Raw genomic sequence first — 19231 nt, 5'->3', positions numbered from 1 at the left:
TAAGACATGATATGTAGACTCCTGCAGGATGACAAGATAGCCTTTCCCCACCTAAAGAGAGAGGTTTAGCAAGCAAGGGGCCTTATCCCCTCCAGACTTAAAGGGAAGATCCGCGCAGACAAAAAACAAACTGCACTTATCTGGGGCTTCTTCCAGTTCCTTGTAGTCGATCGGTGCCCTCGCCGCAGCTCCTCTCCCTCCCGGCATCCAGCGATGAAGAAGCTGCCAGGCCGGCTTCCGGGTCTGCTTCATGTGCGCTCCACGGCGCGGGTCACGTGGTGTTAGTGACGTCATCTGGTCTCTACTGCGCAAGCGCAGTAGTTCTGCACCTGCGCAGTAGAGACCCGATGACGTCCCTACATCACGTGACCCCCCGCCGTGGAGCGCACAGAAGCCGACCTGGCGAGGTCGGCTTCTTCATCGCTGGACACTGAATGGGAGAGAAGCTGCAGCGAGGGCACCGATCGACTACCAGGAGCTGGAAGAAGCCCTAGGTAAGTGCAGATTGTTTTTTATAGTCAGCCTAGCACGCCTAAAAATGGGCGTGGTCATGACATTGTATGGCCGGAGTGTAACCGTAACCCCAAAGCAGCAAATATAGCCAACTATGACCATTAAATAATAAATGCAGCAACAGTTACCCCAGGCACCAGAAAATAAACGCAATGTGGGCAGCATTTCACCAGTGAATAAACGCAATTTGGGCAACATTTCAGCAGAAAACAAACGCAATTTGGGCAACATTTCAGCAGAAAACAAACGCAATTTGGGCAACATTTCAGCAAAAAAACACGCAATTTGGGTAACATTTCAGCAGAAAATACACGCAATTTGGGCAACGTTTCACCTGAAAAAAAAAAATTTACTCACCTGACAGAAGTCTCCTCTCCTGGCCGGCCTCTGGTGCGCAGCTCCCCTGGAGATATTGCTCCTGCATATCTCCCACGCTGAATGGAATAGCAGGGCTACAGGAAGATGACGCCATCTTCCGGTAGCCCTGCTCTGCCTGCCGGAAGACTATGCAGGCTGGAGCGGGGCTGCGGGCTATGAACTGGCATGGCGTCTGTTGACGGTGGCCAGAGTCCCGAGGCAGGGAAGTCCCGCGGCTAAAAGTGGGACATTTCCCGGGACATAGCGCAGCCTGGGACAGGGGACCCCGAATCCGGGACGCGGGTAAAGCAGGACGTATGGTCAGCGTATTTTAAAATACAGTACACAAAAGTTGCTGGTTGCCCGGCACTCAGAAGTGGGGGATGAAGGAGTCTGCTGCACCTGTGCTGGTAAATAGTCCTGTCCCTTTAAAATCCTTGCTGAAACCTGGTTCCTTGCGTGCGGAAGCGTGCAAACAGGCTATAAGGTCAACACAATGTATGCAGTACATAAAGATCAGTCCGTGCACCGCTTCAATGAATCGCATTTAATCTTCCAATGGTAAAAATCAGCAAATGAATGGGCACATGTACACAGTCGGCTTCATGTTCTTATATACATGTTAAATACATCTGACCTGTGTCCTGGACGGGTGCGGGAGGGTGACCAGGGGATGATAGGACTGCGCGACAGCCGTTTCGCGCCGTTGCGGCGCTTGCTCACGTGCAGTAGTCCTTGGCCTCCAGCAATAGCTGGAAGCCGAATTAAATCATTCCCCAATCCCCACCATCCTTGGCGGCCTGGAGGGGGAATAGTAATTAAAACAGCCTGGACTTGTGCAGCAGCAGGATAAGCCATATACCGGCTGTATCCTGCGCCCAAGTCTACCGGCGCCGATTTCAAATGTATGCACTCCATAGCACGGGACACAGCTGGCCAGTCTCCAGTTGAGCAATCCACCGTCTGCAGGAGGGAGAGAGCTTCAGAGACTGGGGACACAGCTGCAGGGCACAGGCTATGCACACACATTGTCTCCAGGACACATGGCGTTCAAGAGGCAGAGAGGTAGAGATTACTTTTCTGAGAGGTTGGGTGGACGCATAGCTGAAACGTTAGCGTAGCATAAAACGCTGCATATTATGCAGCAGTGTTAGTCTATGTGATGCAAAAGAAGCTTTGTTGCACTGCGTTTTTACAGTATGCGTTTCGCAAACACTGGTAGTGTTGCATAGTATGCAGGATAAAACGCACCTAATGAAAGTTTTTTTTATGCGTTTTTGCATAAAGATTTCTGCCGTTTCTGCTTCCTGTTGTCTTCTTAGTGATATGCATTAAATTATATTTAAAAAAATGCATACAAAACATATGCGTTTTACATTAGCGAACCACAAGCACATTAAAACACATCCAGGTAAAAAAAAGCGAATGTAAAATGCAGTAAAAACGCAATAGAAAATCACATACGCACCATCTTAAAATGCTACTTTTTCACGCTATGTCATATGTAAACCAGCCCCAGCACAGCCGGTATGATACATACAAAGTCGTGGCCGGAATATGTATTTATACTGGCAATGTATCTACTCGCTATTTTGGATGTGGACTGTACCACAGGAGCAAAGGGGTAGACACTAGGTCTATGTTACTATAAAAAATATACTGAGATGAGGCAACAGCCTGTTCACTCTCTTCCTCCTGTTTGTTGCACAGCGCCCTGCCACTGCCTACTGTGGAGCTGATAACACTGACTCTCTTCAGTGTACAGAAGAGTGTCCAGCACCCCCCCCCCCCCCCTGGGGACTGAGGACACAGGAGCAGGAGAGAGACTGCAGCTGTGACAGGATACAACTCAGTGCTGCTGTATGAGAGGTGCTGTGTTTGTATGCATCCAGGGGCACAACTTCAGGGGTGCAGCCCCTGACTGCAGGGTAGAGATGGCCCAAACTTTTCACCCAGCCAAAAGTTTGCGGCGAATAATGGGTGTTCGGGTTCACCCCCTCATGCAAACACATGGCGTGTTCGACCCGCCTCCTATACATTATAATGGAGCCAAACTTTGAGCCCCTCATCCCAGAATCAGCAGACACATGACAGCCAATCAGCTGTCCCTCCCACCTGGTCTGCCCCCCACCACCACCACAACCTCCTATCAGAAAGCCAGCACAGTAGCCATTTTGCAGTCTGTGTTTGGCTTCTGTGCTAGGCAGATCAGGGAGAGTTTGCTGCTGACATGGAGAGAGTTAGGTAGGCCTGTGTTCTGTGTCCTCAGTGCAGATTCTTGCTGCTACAATATGAATTCACCATCTACATAACCCCAGAGCCCTTCTAAAGGCCGTATTCCCTCACCACCACTACTGGCATCTAGTATCCACTACTGCCCCCTGTACAAAGTCTCAGTGCAGAATCAATGTTTTTTTGGTCACTTTCATTGAACTACCTCAGCCCTACCATAGGGGCTGCACTCCCGCGAACATGCGCACAAGTACGGCGGCCATTACACAAAGATTGCCGCAGAGAGGACTAACATTTATGCCTTGGAGGTGTCAACTAGTAAAAACAATGATTTGGCCACCTGACATTATCACTAAAGCTCTTTGTTTGCGGTGCGTTAAAGCTAATGTAACCCGTTTAAAAAAAAAAAAGGCAGATACTCACCTAAGGAGGGGGAAGGCTCGGTCCTAATGAACCATCCCTCTCCTCTCCCAGTGGCCCCGGTGCTGCGCTGGCTCCTCCGTTCTCATCCCATGCCGAGGGGACTTCGGGAGCTGAGTCCTCCCGAAGACTGGCGGCGCACACGCGGACGCGTCATAGAGGGCACACGCGCATGCGCAATGTAGAGCGGCCAGTCTTCGGGAGCATTCAGGCTCCCGAAGCATCTCCGAAGCCTCCCTTCGGCCGGGAGACAGCGGTATATTTGACCGAAACGGTCGAATACCGGTACGGGGGAGCCAGGACAGCAGTGGGCAACGGTAGAGGAGAGGGAGTGCTCTATGGGACCCAGAGCCTCCCTCTCCTTAGGTGAGTATCTGACTTTAAGGGCTGGTTCAGACGGACGCTTGCGGAGCGTTTACCGCAAGCGTTCGGACCGTCGCGGTAAACGCTCCCATTCAAGTGAATGAGAGCGTTTACACCAAGCTTTTGCGCGCTTTTACCCGAACGCGGCGTTCGGGTCCCGATTTTCGCGAGCGTTCGGGCTGCCCCTGGAAGCAACATGTAGCTTCCAGGGAGCGGCCAACCGCGACGGCTAATGTTCCCCTACGGGAAAAAAAAACCGCAACAGCATCACGACGCGACCGAAGGCTACTGAAAGCCTGACCGCTCAGCCGCCGCAACGCCCCCAGACGCGACGCTACGCAGACGTCCGTCTGAACCAGCCCTAAAAAAAACAAAAAACGGTTCCCATTAGATTTAAACGCAGTGTTTCGTCTGTCAGAGTGAACCAGGCATAACCCTTACACTACAATATTGCTGTGTATACACGCCGGATGTTTTAAAGCACTTAATTCCACAAATTAAGCAATGTACTGTGATTTCTGCCCTTTAGAGATTAAAAAACACGACTGTGTCACCTACGTATTTTTTGGTGGGACTTTTGGCATGGATCCCCCTCCGGCATGCCACAGTCCAGGTGTTAGACCCCTTGAATCAACTTTTCCATCACTTTTGCAGCCAGAAACCGTCCCTATAGGTTTTCAAATTTGCCTGCCCATTGAAGTCTATGGCAGTTCCCCAGATTCGCCTGTTCACAAACTTTTGCGGAAATTCGCGTTCGAGGACCGAAATTTCACATTTGCTACATCACTACTGCAGGGGGGCCCAAAGCTGTAAGGGGGTCCCAACTACTACTATTATTGTTTAGTATTTATATAGCGCTGACATCTTCCGCAGCGCTGTACAGAGTATATATTGTCTTGTCACTAACTCCCTCGATGGAGCTCACAATCTAGTCCCTACCATAGTCATATGCCTATATTGTATAGTGTATGTATCATAGTCTAGGGCCATTTTAGGGGGGAAGCCAATTAACTTATCTGTATGTTTTTGGGATGTGGGAGGAAACCGGAGTGCCCGGGGGAAGACAAGACAAGACAAATAACATTTATATCGCGCTTTTCTCCTGGCGGACTCAAAGCGCCACCCACGCAGAAACGGGGAGAGCATACAAACTCCTTGCAGATGATGACCTGGCTGGGATTCTAAATGGGGACCCGGCGCTGCAAGGTGAGAGCGCTGCCCACTACGCCACCATGCTGCCATACTACACACTTTCTTATAAAGGAGCCTATAGTTCATATTGGATGTTCTTGGCACTACACTTCATGTGGTTGTGAACAGTGTTGCTTGCAAGTCATTTTCGCATCGAAAATCCCGTTTTCGAATTTGGCGAATTTTTGCGAAAATCTTCAGAAATATTCACGTGTTTGACCAGCAGCGAAAATGAAAGAAACTTCGCTGTATGCGGACACTTAAGCCCTTATGCTGAAAAATTTCCGCAATAATCCGCATGGGTGAACTAATACATGCGTACATTCCACCTTCCAATGCGGAATTGTATTGTACAGAGCAGCAATAATATTTCTGCGCATGCGCAATGATCCATATAGACGCAGTTACAGCACGCATATTTGACTTCGCAATACATACGTCAACTACGCGTAGCGGCCAAAGCTTCGCATAGCGGTACTACGCTACGCGGAAATACGTGCGCGATGAACTATGTAATTAAAGCGAAAATAGCGGGCATTAGGCGAAAATAAATGAGTGCTTTTTTCGGCAAAAAGAATATTTGCATTTTCGCTCATCACTGGTTGTGAATATTCTGGTGGCTGCACTTGTCGACTCGTATGACCCTTGAGGCTGGGTGCACACATAGCAGAAACGATAGGTTTGCGTAAAACGCTGCGTTTTTGCCGCTAATGGAAGTCTGTGGGCAGCAGGAAAAAAGGCATGCAAAAACACACATGCGTTTTCTATGCGTTTTCAAACCTGCGTTGCAGAGTATTTATAAACGCATCAAAAACGCACATGATGAAAATCAATGGGAACACAATGGTATGCGTTTTTCCCACAAAATATATATTTTTTTGCTGTATTTCCGCTTCCTGTTGTCTTCCAAGTGATTTGCATAAATGGAAATATAAAAACGCATACAAAACGCACAAGTATATGCGAACCGCAAATGCAATAAAATGCATTGCAAACGCACCAAAAACACAATAAAAATGCACAAAAAACCGCACACAACTTTAGCATAAAACATAACGTAAAACGCAGCCTTTCACATTATGTTATGAGTGCAGCACCCAGCCTGTAAGATGGACCCCCTGGCTTTCAGATTCACAAGGGAAAGGGTGTGAACATTGGGGGCGGCCCCATGATTTGTCACACCCCTAGGTCCCACCCATTATGCTGTACCTGTTGTAGTGATGGCCCTGATTAGGAGAACTCATGGAGAAGCATGTGATCAGTTTGATCAGCTGATAGATTTGAAAGGTCCTGATTTGCTGTGATGACTTTCATAGTTTAACACATGACCAGAACCAGCAAATCAGAACCTTACAAATCTATCAGCTGATCAAACTGATCACATGCTTCTCCATGAGTTCTCCTAAGCAGGAGCATCCCTACCTGTGGAAACTGACAGACTGAGGATAATGAGAAGGGCCAATAAACTAATAAAATAGGCCCTACATGGGACTGTGGCAATTAGAAGGGTTTTATATTAGACGTGGTATCCCTGTCAGAAACTTTAACATTGAGGTGAAGCTGTGAGGTAACTATGCTGCTGATTGGTCAGGCCCCTGGGGTACGTGTTGCAGGGTAAAAAAATGTAGCTAATGTAACGATTGGTCGGCAGGTGAGCAGAAGGTAGTCTGCCAGGTGTTGCTGGGGCTCAAACAATGTTGCAGCAACCAATCAGGGCAAGGTACAGGGTATAAATTAAAGAGGAACTGTAAACAGAAAAAAAATCCTCTCAGCGATGTCCAGTAAAAATGCCTGGGACGAACCATTATTACTCCTGGCAGAGTAACCGTTATTTTTTTCTTTATTCCAGTAGTTGTAACTGTTATACAGTGAAGGTTGTAACCACCTTTTTTTTACTGACTGATGTCATCTGAAGGTGCCCAATGCATGTGTGGAGAGAGAAGTGCAGTTAGAGAACTAGCTGAAGGAGGCTAAAAGTAGTTTGTATATACAAACAAAATTGAATGGTTGTTGTAAAAGCAGTTTTAGTAAAGTAATTGTAGCAGGGTAAATGAATGGAGAATAGTGAGGAGCGCAATGACCTAATTACGTTTACGCGAAATGTCGCGTAATTCGCGAAATTAAGATTATGGCCATAATAGAAATTTTGCAAATTTCACAAAATTACATGAAATTTCGCGTCTATGGGGAATTTTGTAATTACAATAGATTTTTCATAAGTAGGATCATTTACTTAACACAAGCAAATCAGAATTTTGTGTTTAACACGAAAATCCTTCAGTTCTTGAAATTGTGTTCCAGTCCAGAGCCTCCTGATACATTTAAAGCGACAGCACTTGCAGGGACCTTTGCATCATCAGATATTGCAAAACCAAGTGTCATGATCACTAAATGCACCTTGACAAAGGGCTGGTGCACACCAGAGCGGTTCATGAGCGTTTTTAAAAATGCTTGGGGATAGAAAACCGCTTGGGTAATGTATTTCAATGGGATGGTGCACACCAGAGCGGCTCGTTTTTTCCACAAACGCAAATTCAGGTCCTGCAGCATTTTGTAGATTTCTGAGGCGTTTCTGCCTCAATGTTAAAGTATAGGAGAGTGGAAAACCGCTCTGAAAAACGCTAGATCAGAGCGGTTTTCCAGGCAGTTTTGTTACAGAAGCTGTTAAGTAACAGCTTTACTGTAACAATATATCAAATGTACTACACTGAAATCCGCAGCAGCAATCCGCAAAATGCCTCAGAAAAATAAAAAAAAGCGTTTAAAAATCTGCTAGCATTTTGCGGATCTGCTAGCGGGTTTTGGTGTGCCCCGGGCCTGAGAAATGAAATTATGTCCATTTTGTTAATTCAAATAACTTTGTTTCTGTAGAAGACATGAAATTACGAAATTTTGCAAGAGCGACGAATGCGATGAAACCCCGGCGCTGTTCCCACAATGTGTATGTACGTAATATGTAAGTGCGCGTTTACACATTACCTGTCCTGTGTTGCGGGTGCCCGTCTGTCTTCTGCTGCTCTTCTATTAGCTGCATAAACCATGCTGGCGTGCTATGCGGCAAGCAGAAGAGTGTTGGAAAATGCACGGGCACTGCAACACAGGACAGGTAATGTATAAATGCACATTTACACATTACACACACACATACATATGTACAGTGGAGAGGCGGTGGACAAGGTGGGCTCGGCCAATTCCCAAGATTTCATGCTGAAATCGATCGGAAATCGGTCTGTGGTGTATAGGCAGCTGACAGATGTGTACCTAGCATTAAGGTAGCCATATCGCTAGCAATGATGGGCAGATTCGACCAAGAGGCAAAACCCTCTCTAAGCGATATGGCTACCTTAATGCTAGGTACACACGTTGCAATTTTCTGACAGATTTTTCTGTCGGATCGATTATTTCCAACATGTCCAATCTGATTTCTGATCAATTTCCCATTTACTTCTATTGGAAATCCATCAGAAATCCGATCAGACATGTCAGAAATAATCGATGACTGTAAATCTGGCAGATAATTGCATCATGTGTACCTAGCTTTAGTTGTCAGTCTTTCAAGACTGAAGAAAAAGACTTTTTTTCTGGACAGAATATTTACAGTGCTGAGTGGACCCCCTGTAGTGTAGGGGGTTGGGGAGGAGGAGGATTGTGCTAAAGGTATGTCTTTACAAAGGGAGAGGTCAACACCCACAGACAAATGACTGCAGAAAGGGAAACAAACAAGCAGAAGCCTGCATTTGTCAGAATGTGTTGTTTACTATGGGTAGCTGTGCAGCCTTGCAGCCCCCACCTCTCCCATATCAGCTTGTTTTACTCACTTCATCCCAGCTGGAAGTCCTCCCTTATCAGCTCTTCCTACAGCCCTCCATTTCAGTAGCTCTATCTCTGCTCTGCCTGCCATGTGAGTTCACCGGAGATGCTGGCAGATGGGACAGAGATAACACAGAGATTGCAGGAGAGCTGTAGGAAGTGTGTGCTGAAAGCACAGGGCTTCCAGCTCCGATGAAGTTCCTTACACATACCAGCTGATCTGCAGGACGTGGAGCTGAGAGTGGCAGCGCAGATTCAGGGGGGCAGAGAGGAGGAAGATCTGTCACAGCAGCTGAGGCTGCAACATCGGCTGCTTCTGCCTCCCCTCGTGCACAACTACACATGTCCTTCCTTGATGACGGTGAGGACAACAGTTTTTTTTTCTCTCCCAACTACTGCTGGTGATGTCACTACCCAGGGGGCAGTGCGCACAACTAATTTATACATCCGCGGAGGAAACTCATGGAGGGGGCGTGGCTTAGCATTTAAAGGTGAAATTCCAGCAAAATGCTGGCTTTATATGAGGAATTACTGGGGTTTCCCCCATAAATTAGGTATGGCTATCTGCTGGCAATGAGTTGTCTTTGATGTTACAGTACCTCTTTAAGGGTCCGTCTCAGCACAATTTGCCTTTAGTCCAGAGCGGTCTGGGGAGCTCCCCACCCACCCTTCCCTTTATTTGAAGTGAGTTCTCCATCGTGGTCAAGCTTTATTGGTTCTTCGAGTCACACAGGCAAGTATGGACGAGATTCGTGAAGCGGTCCTTTCGGAAAATTGGAGTATTACAAGTGGTCTGAACCGTAGTGATGGATCACAATGCGCACTGATTTTATCTGTTTTGATTGTTGATGACAGTTTTTATATTTATATTTTAATAAAGTTATTTGGACCTCTTTGAGTTTAAGATAACCAATAAAGAAGGCCACGACCAATTTCATGCCAACTTGGAGGTGTGTGTGTTTTTGTGTTTTATTTATAAAGTATATATGTATTTTACTTATATATTGTCTACATTACCATAACATGTGAAACTCACCTGTAAGGATAATTCCCATCAGTTTTCTCACACAAAAGGCTAAACAATCCAAACAACGGCAAATAAAGCAATATTTACTCATTTTATTTCATAAATACAATAAATATACAAAACAATGGTAAATACAGTTTTATTCTAACATTTGTGCAGTTTCTGCAGTGCTGCCGTCACCAGCATGTGAATGATGCCACATTCTGTGGACGTGATCAGATGCGACCCGCACAGGGAGGAGGTATGGAAATAAAACTGACATTACTCAGACACTAGAGAGACCCTGCACTGCATCCGCTGCACTGCAAGATTGTATGTATGTGCAGGAGGGGGAGGGTGCAGTGACCGATACAGGAGGGTACAGTGAGCGTTGGGGGGGGGGGGGGGCAGTACAGTGAGTATTACAGGAGGGGGAGGAGGGGTGCAGTTAGCATTGAAAGAGGGGTAAAGTGAGCATTACAGGAAGGGGGGAGGGGTACAATGAGGATTACAGGAAGGGGAGGGGTACAGTGAACATTGCGGGAGGGGTACAGTGAGGATTGCAGGAGGGGGGAGGGGTACAGAGAGGATTACAGGAAGGGGGAGGGGTACAGTAAACATTGGGGGAGGGGTACAGTGAGGATTAGGGGAGGGCCAATCACATTTCAGCCTTCCATTTTCACTGGAGAATAAAGAGACACTTGCATTCCATTTGTTCTGTGTGACAAATAAACTTCCAGTTATTTCACTATAAATAAACAGGATAAAATATTATAACTCTGAAACAATCAGTCAGAATTTAAAACAAACACAGGTTTCTATTTCCGCTCTGTTTTAATCTACTTCCCTTTTTTAAAAAAAACGGAAAATCTCAAAGTAATACAGTAAACGTTACACGACAGTGCATTGTGGGTAAGACTGGTCCGTATAACGCTGCCTGACCAAATGCTCGAGCACGGCCAGGATCTGCTGACCGGCTGCTACGGCCTTCACAACAAGGAATGTGCGAAAACTCTAAAGGTGGCCACTAACGGTACAACTGGCAGCGAAAAATCGCCCAAGTAATCAGATAAATGCGATCGGAAATGAAATGTAATGTAATGATCACTTTACTATCAATAAAACAAATTGTACTTCCCAGGGCCGGTTCTAGATTTTTCGCTACCTGAGGCAAACTTGTGAGGATGGTCACTCCCCCCCCCCACCGGGAACTTGTGCAGCAGCAGGATAAGCCATACCGGCTGTATCCTGCGCCCAAGTCTCCTGGTGGTGATTTCCTATGTATGCCTCCTGCCTACCCCTCCTCAATCACTGTCAGACTCCCCAATGATGACCTCTTCACCTCGCTCTCCTCTCTCTTCTCCTCCTACTCTGACTGCATGCTGCCCCTGTAATCTCTGCGCCTTATGCAAATGTTTCACCTTGCTTCATGAGAGAACCGGCCCTGATACCTCCTATCTTTCACAACCGATTATACAAGCAGTTTTTTTTTTCCGATTTGCTAAATTGTCATTAAACGATCACCTTTAGAGCAGTTCGCAGTAGATTTGGTCCTCTACCCCCGGTCTCATTGGTCCCAGTGTATAAAAGGTTTAATCTGTATTCACAAATGCGTTTTTGCGTTTCTTAAAACACTGGATGTGTGTTCAATTCGGCTCTAGTGCATACAAAATATAAATAAGTACAAAATATCTCCACTATGGCATACAAGTCCAGCCGAGTTATGGCCGTGAGAATCAGATGCATGATATATATAATAAATAGTTAAGCTGGTTACACACACCAGATAAAATCCTTGGCAAACCGAGGCATCAATCTGCTGTGTAGGTTTGTCAGGAAGGTTTGAACGAGCCATCCTTCAAACGAGGGCATTCGTACGCAAACAAATATTTTTTAAGCTAAAGACCACAGATCATCATCTGATTGTGCGTGCGCAGCCAATCGAAAAAGTTCCAATTCCTTCCGCGTGCGCTGTTCACTGAGAAGATCTGACAGATCTCGTATACACTTCGCTTAACAAACGATTGTATGCAGACCAAATCTATCAAAAAGATTGAGAGACAAATCTGAGGTTGCTGTCTTTGGAGGTCTGTCGCAAACAATTTGATAATGATTATCAGAAGATCAATCGTTGATCGTTCGTCCCCCAAAGACATTTATCTCATGTGTGTACACAGCTTTACTTGTGGCAGCGATATAATATTGTGAGCAGCGCAGGCTCCACAAATCCTTCAATACATTAAATTACATATTTTAAAATAACATTCTTTTTTATTACATTCCACCGATCCCTAAGTCATCCCCCGAAGGCTTCCTTCAGGTATTATTCGAATATATATATATATATATATATATATATATATATATATATATATATATATATATATATATATATATATATATATATATATATACATACACACACAATCTGGCTATGGTACATGGTCATATTCATCTAACTAGATACTCTGTGTACAAAACAGCAAAAACAGACAAAAAAAAAAAGTTCAAACCCATAAAACCAGCTCAGACAGTAGATTACATAAAAAAAATAAATTAAAATCTTAAGGTAAGAGTGGCACCTTTAAGAATCGATATTGGATTCCGCATCTTGGCACGCATATTGCTTCAGATTCAGAACGTGACACAAGGCATTATCCCATCACTGATTTACCCACGTTATAAAATAATAAAATCTTATCTCTGACTCCGCCCCTTATTCAATTCACTTTTTCTCCTAAGGTTTCTTCCAGCACAGGGGTCAGGAACCTTCTTGGCTGAGAGAGCCAAAAACGCCACATATTTTAAAATGTAATTCCATGACCGCCATACAATATGTTTCAAATTGGGACAGTAGGGCTGATGTCCCCGACAGGAGAAATACCGACTAAGGCCTAGTGCACACCAGAGCGTTTCCGCTGCGGTTTGCGATCCGCCTGCGGGCGCGGATCCGCTAGGGTAATGTATTTCAATGGGCTGGTGCACACCAGAGCGGGTGGCGTTTTGCAGAAACGCATACTCCCGGGCTGCAGCAGATTTTGGATTGCGGATGCGTTTCTGCCTCAATGTTAAGTATAGGAAAAACGCAAACCGCTCTGAAAAACGGCACTTCAGAGCGGTTTGCCAGGCGTTTTTTGTTACAGTAGCTGTTTAGTAACAGCTTTACTGTAACAATACATGAAATCTACTACACCAAAAACGCTTCCCAAAACCGCAAAACGCTAGCTGAAACGCTACAGAAAAAGAAGAAAAAGCGTTTCAAAATCTGCTAGCATTTTGCGGATCTGCTAGCGTTTTTTGGTGTGCACCAGGCCTAACAGCTTGTACAATCAGCTAGCTGACTTGGGGGTTGATCCTTTTTGTAGGACAAGATCCCAGCAAGTTTGGCCCAATAGGCTGCCTGTCAAGTGACAGGCCCCCTATTGGGCCAATCAAAGTGCGGAGATCTCGTCCTACAAAGTCACTGGACCTGACAGGGCCCAGAGTGGGACAATTGGAGCTGCCGTTTTAGTTTTAGGGGTAGGGCGAGTAAGTTAGTAGTGCATGCTACAGCAGTAGTGTGCCTACTTTGAAAATTTGACTTGCGCTGCCACACTAAGCTGCGCTGCTTGAGCCATGTAGCTTAGTGAATTAACTCCTACTGATTTGTATGTGAGCCAGATATAGCCATCAAAAGAGCCACATCTGGCTCCCAAGCCATAGGTGCCAAAGATTTTTCAAACAGAAAAATGATCTCCCAGAACAGGGGGTTCTGGGAGATCATTTTTCTGTTTGAAAAATCTTTTCAGCACTCTGCAATTGAAAACATACCAAAACAGTAGGCAACAAAATACTGCCAAAAGTATTTTTTGTCTGCTAGCCGCTTGAAAAGGTATTTTATTGAAGTTAAGGCGCCGGGAGATTTGGGTGCAGGGTAAAGTCTAAACACTGCTCCTGTAACATTCCAGGCGGTGTTAATTACTTTTCCCCTTCCAGGTTGCCATGGACTCCGTGGGTAAAACGTAGTTCAGCTGCTGGCTATTGCTCTTTTTAAAGGACACCCGAGGCGAAAATAAACTAATGAAATAAACAATTGTATCTATCTTCTTTCTCCTAAAAATGACTTTTTAAGGTATTCCACAGTTTTATTTTATGTTTAAATCTACTTTTTATGTTTTAACTGTTTTATTGTTTTTGACCAATGACACATTCATTGAAGTATGCCAGAACTAAAATCTATGAACTATTGACCCTTTATATCTATTTCCTGTCTCAGACGCCATTTTCTGCTAGGAAAGTGTTTTATAGTTAGAATTTCATATCAGTGAGGGTCACACTGTAGTCACTTCCTGTCCGAGTCAGGACTGAGTCAGCCACTTTCATACCTGATATTTAACTCTTTCAGGCAGAGAAAGAAAAAAAGGAACACAGCATAGTTAGTTGTGTGCTAGGCACTGTACATACACATGTCTATCTCATCATGTCACATGTCACTTCGGGTATCCTTTAGGGCTGGAACCCACAGGAGCGCTTTTGGCAGCGTTTTGGCAGCACTGCGATACGCTAGCACTTTGCCAAAACGCTGGGCTAATGTTAATGGATGGGGCAACTTCCACAGGAGCGTTTGCGTTTCCCAGAAACGCAAACGCAGGACCTGCAGCATTTTTGGGATCGTTAGCGCTTCAATGTAAAGTATTGAAACGCTAGCAGAAACGCTCAGCAAAACCTAAACTGAGCGGTTTTGCTAGCGTTTTGCGGTTCAGCACACTGTAACAAAATTAAAAATAATTCACAGGACCAATCAGGATCAAAACGCAAAACGCTACGCACCCGCTGGGCAAAAAAATACAATGTTGCAAAACACGACCAAAAACGCGCATGAAACCGCTTGCAAACCGCTCAGACAAAACGCTAGCGGTTGCGTTTTGCGTTTGCTGATTTCAGTGGGTTCCAGGCCTAAAAGTAATTTAGGTTCTGTCTTTTGACAGCAGCCAAATTACTGTCTGCGGGCCTCTCTAGCCGTAATTCACTTCACAGCCTATGGCGGCCCATGGTGAGTCCAAATCTCCTGCTCTGTTCTTGCCTGTCTCAGACGATTTCACCAAGGAGAAAACTTGAATTGAATAAGGGACATCAACTACCGTATATACAGTACAAACTCACAACCATCTAAAATCCAGACAAAAGTGCTATTTGTACACAAATGGAAACTTCGAAAACTTGGAAGCCGCTTATTAGACCTCCAAGCATTACAGGCACGTTAGACGCTTCCGGCGACCTCTGAACAGTATAAAATACTTCATAATCCGGTCAGTTCACAGCCAGTGTTGCTTGAAAATTTTTGCCAAATTCATGTTTGCATCAAAAATGCTATTTTCGATTTTGAGAAAATTTTCACGAAAATAGCTTGTATTTTTGCGTTTTCGTATTTTTTCGCAAAAACGCAAACCATCGATATTTTACTGCAAAAAGTGCGAAAACACAGAAAAACAATATATTTTTATCGTGAAGATTTTTTCCAAGAAAACGTAAAAAATAAAAAAAAAATTCCCATGTAAATTCAGGAAAAGTGTGAAACATAGTAATACTTTTGTTTTTAAAGGTATTTTCACTCGAAATCGAATTTCACATTATTTTCATGAAAATGAATGCGAAAAGGATATTGGCATTTTCACTGTTCACAGCGTTGGTTCGGCCGCAGTAGAACGCATGGCGTCACTGTGATTTATAATCCATAGGCGGAGGAAGGGGGTAAACATCGTCCGACCTCAGAGAATCCGGATTCCCTTACTACGTAAATTATTTGTAATATTTTCGGCGGGCCCGTTCATCTCCATTTCTCGGAGGATGCGGATCACGGTTGCCATGGACGCCCTGCGGCCCGCCTGCTCGCGCCACTTCTCCAGGATTTTATAATACTGCTCCGAGAGGTTATTAGAGTTCTCCTTTATTATATACTGTATGTCGTTCTCTCGCAGGCCCAGCTGCCTCGCAAACCGCAGGAAGGAGCTCGCAGGGACGTTGTCAATGACGCAATAGAAGAAGGTCGGCCAATCTGGAGAGAGAAACAACATATTTAGTGGGTTCCAATTGTCCTGAGTATTCTAATGCTGCTCTCTCCTCACTGGATGCAGCAAGTGGAGAGCAGCTTCCAATCGGCTGCCCCAACATCACATCTGCATGATTCCAGCAGAGGATACAGTGGCGTAACTAAGGAGTGTGGGGCCCCAGTGTGAGTTTTACATGGGGGCCCAAGAACTCTATTGATATGGAGCCTCAAACCCTACCAAGGACAGCTGCTGTGTCAGAGAGGTGTAATCAGAGTAAGAGTTAAGGAATACCACTATGCAATGCACATATACAGGATCTTCTCCAAAAATTAGCATATTGTGGTAAAGTTCATTATTTTCTGTAATGTACTGATAAACATTAGACTTTCATATATTTTAGATTCATTACACACAACTGAAGTAGTTCAAGCCTTTTATTGTTTTAATATTGATGATTTTGGCATACAGCTCATGAAAACCAAAAATTCCTATCTCAAAAAATTAGCATATTTCATCCGACCAATAAAAGAAAAGTGTTTTTAAAACAAGAAAAGTCAACCTTCAAATCATTATGTTCAGTTATGCACTCAATACTTGGTCGGGAATCCTTTTGCAGAAATGACTGCTTCAATGCGGCGTGGCATGGAGGCAATCAGCCTGTGGCACTGCTCAGGTGTTATGGAGGCCCAGGATGCTTCGATAGCGGCCTTAAAGAGAATCTGTACTCTTAATATTCTTACACTAAAAAGCATACCATTCTATTCCTTATTTTCTCCTGTACCCCTCTGTGCTGTTTCTGCCACTCTCTGCTGCAATCCTGGCTTGTAATTAACAGTTTTAGGCACACTCATACAGAGTGTGCAGGGGGCCTGCAGAGGGTGTGTATCGCTTCTATCCAATCACAAGAAGCCCTGCACACTCCACCAGGGCCGGCGCTACCATAGAGGCAGAGGAGGCAGCTGCCCCAGGGCCCCAGAGCTTGTAGGGGCCCCCAGTGGCTATAAGAGGAAAAAAAATTTTTCAAATCGGCCTTATAGTTTTTGAGAAAATCGATTTCAAAGTTTCAAAGGAAAAAAAATACACATTTAAAAACCTGCCGACTTTAATGTTTGATAGCAAATCCACCTTAAATGCTAGAAACCCTAAATTTGCAGGATATGTTAAGGAGATCATTAGGAATAAGAGGAAAAAACAATTTTTCAAAAAGACCTTATAGTTTTTGAGAAAATCGATTTTAAAGTTTTAAAGGAAAAAAGTATACTTTTAAATGCGGTAAATGTCACTTTTAGTAGCAAACCTAACAGTAGTGTAATTTTACATGCATCAAACGAAAGCGTAATACATTTCCTAACGGAGTTTCCAGGGGGTCTATACGCAGCCGCAGCGCTTTGGCCAGGGATCGCTATACAGCCGCAATATGGCTGTATGAAAATCCCTGGCATTTTTTTCTATTTTCCCAATTATTTTTTTTTATGTTTAGAGTGTGGGAATTTTAAAAAAAAAATTATGTGGGGTCCCCCCTCCTGAAACTTTTTAACCCCTTGTCCCCCATGCAGGCTGAGATAGCCAGAATGTGGAGCTCCGACCGATTGGGACTTCACACCCTGACTATACCAGCAGCAAAAAAGGTCCCCTAATGCCGATTTTTGTTCCGGGGTATATGTTGTGGGGGGCCCCCAGGTTTATTTTGCCCTGGGGCCCCATTGTTGCTTAAACCGGCCCTGCACTCCACACATTCAAGCCTTAGCCCGACAGACACGACAGAGGAAAGGAGATAAGATTTATTACAGAGACAGTGCAATTAGGAAAGGCTGCAGTAAGCCAGAGCACATTAGAACAGGCATAGGAACTTATAGGATAGAAGAACTACGGCTGAAAAATTTGTTACAGAGTATCTTTAAGCTCATCCAGAGTGTTGGGTCTTGCGTCTCTCAACTTTCTCTTCACAATATCCCACAGATTCTCTATGGGGTTCAGGTCAGGAGAGTTGGCAGGCCAATTGAGCACAGTAATACCATGGTCAGTAAACCATTTACCAGTGGTTTTGGCACTGTGAGAAGGTGACAGGTCGTGCTGAAAAATGAAATCTTCATCTCCATAAAGCTTTTCAGCAGATGGAAGCATGAACCCACTTTTGAACCAGAAACAGCGGCAGAAGCGCCTGACCTGGGCTACAGAGAAGCAGCACTGGACTGTTGCTCAGTGGTCCAAAGTACTTTTTTCGGATGAAAGCAAATTTTGCATGTCATTCGGAAATCAAGGTGCCAGAGTCTGGATGAAGACTGGGGAGAGGGAAATGCCAAAATGCCTGAAGTCCAGTGTCAAGTACCCACAGTCAGTGATGGTCTGGGGTGCCATGTCAGCTGCTGGTGTTGGTACACTGTGTTTTATCAAGGGCAGGGTCAATGCAGCTAGCTATCAGGAGATTTTGGAGCACTTCATGCTTCCATCTGCTGAAAAGCTTTATGGAGATGAAGATCTCATTTTTCAGCACGACCTGGCACCTTCTCACAGTGCCAAAACCACTGGTAAATGGTTTACTGACCATGGTATTACTGTGCTCAATTGGCCTGCCAACTCTCCTGACCTGAACCCCATAGAGAATCTGTGGAATATTGTGAAGAGAAAGTTGAGATACGCAAGACCCAACACTCTGGATGAGCTTAAGGCTGCTATTGAAGCATCCTGGGCCTCCATAACACCTGAGCAGTGCCACAGGCTGATTGCCTACATGCCACGCCGCATTGAAGCAGTCATTTCTGTAAAAGGATTCCCGACCAAGTATTGAGTGCATAACTGAACATAATTATTTGAAGGTTGACTTTTTTTGTTTTAAAAACACTTTTCTTTTATTGGTCGGATGAAATATGCAAATTTTTTGATATAGGAAATATGGGTTTTCATGAGCTGTATGCCAAAATCATCAATATTAAAACAATAAAAGGCTTGAACTACTTCAGTTGTGTGTATTTGAATCTAAAATATATGAAAGTCTAATGTTTATCAGTACATTACAGAAAATAATGAACTTTATCACAATATGCTAATTTTGTGAGAAGATCCTGTAGAGGTGTTCATTACCAGCATAGCTACAATGCAAAGCTAATATGATGAATGAAGGGGCCCCTCTGATCCTCGGGCCCCGGTGCGGTCACAGCCCCTGCATCCCCTATTGCTACGCCACTGTGTAGACAGTGCCTCCATTCTGGTAGGGCTATCAAACTAATTACCTCATGTGAGGTAATTTACCTCATGAGGTAATGACATTTAGCAATTCTGGTAGGTTTTAGTCATGTTTTACCTCATGAGG

At 44.7% G+C, this 19231-nt stretch overlaps 1 protein-coding gene across 3 annotated transcripts in view; it reads right to left on the bottom strand.

Moving 5' to 3' along the window:
• Positions 1 to 9985: 9985 nt before the first annotated feature.
• Positions 9986 to 19231, bottom strand: part of LOC137537571 (tumor necrosis factor receptor superfamily member 1A-like) — a 114838-nt gene continuing 105592 nt past the window's right edge. For all 3 annotated transcript variants that reach the window (XM_068259439.1, XM_068259438.1, XM_068259440.1), the window contains 2 exons: positions 13206 to 15926; positions 9986 to 12779 (listed from right to left, as the gene is read on the bottom strand). In XM_068259439.1, the coding sequence (XP_068115540.1) occupies positions 15640 to 15926 (287 nt within the window). In that variant the 3' untranslated portion in view covers positions 9986 to 12779; positions 13206 to 15639. The remainder of the gene's footprint in view (positions 12780 to 13205; positions 15927 to 19231) is intronic.

This window comes from Hyperolius riggenbachi, chromosome 11, assembly GCF_040937935.1.
Source record: "Hyperolius riggenbachi isolate aHypRig1 chromosome 11, aHypRig1.pri, whole genome shotgun sequence".
NCBI lineage: Eukaryota > Metazoa > Chordata > Amphibia > Anura > Hyperoliidae > Hyperolius > Hyperolius riggenbachi.
The sequence above is the reverse complement of the archived record's forward strand: the minus strand, read 5'-3'. Positions and strand labels throughout refer to the sequence as shown.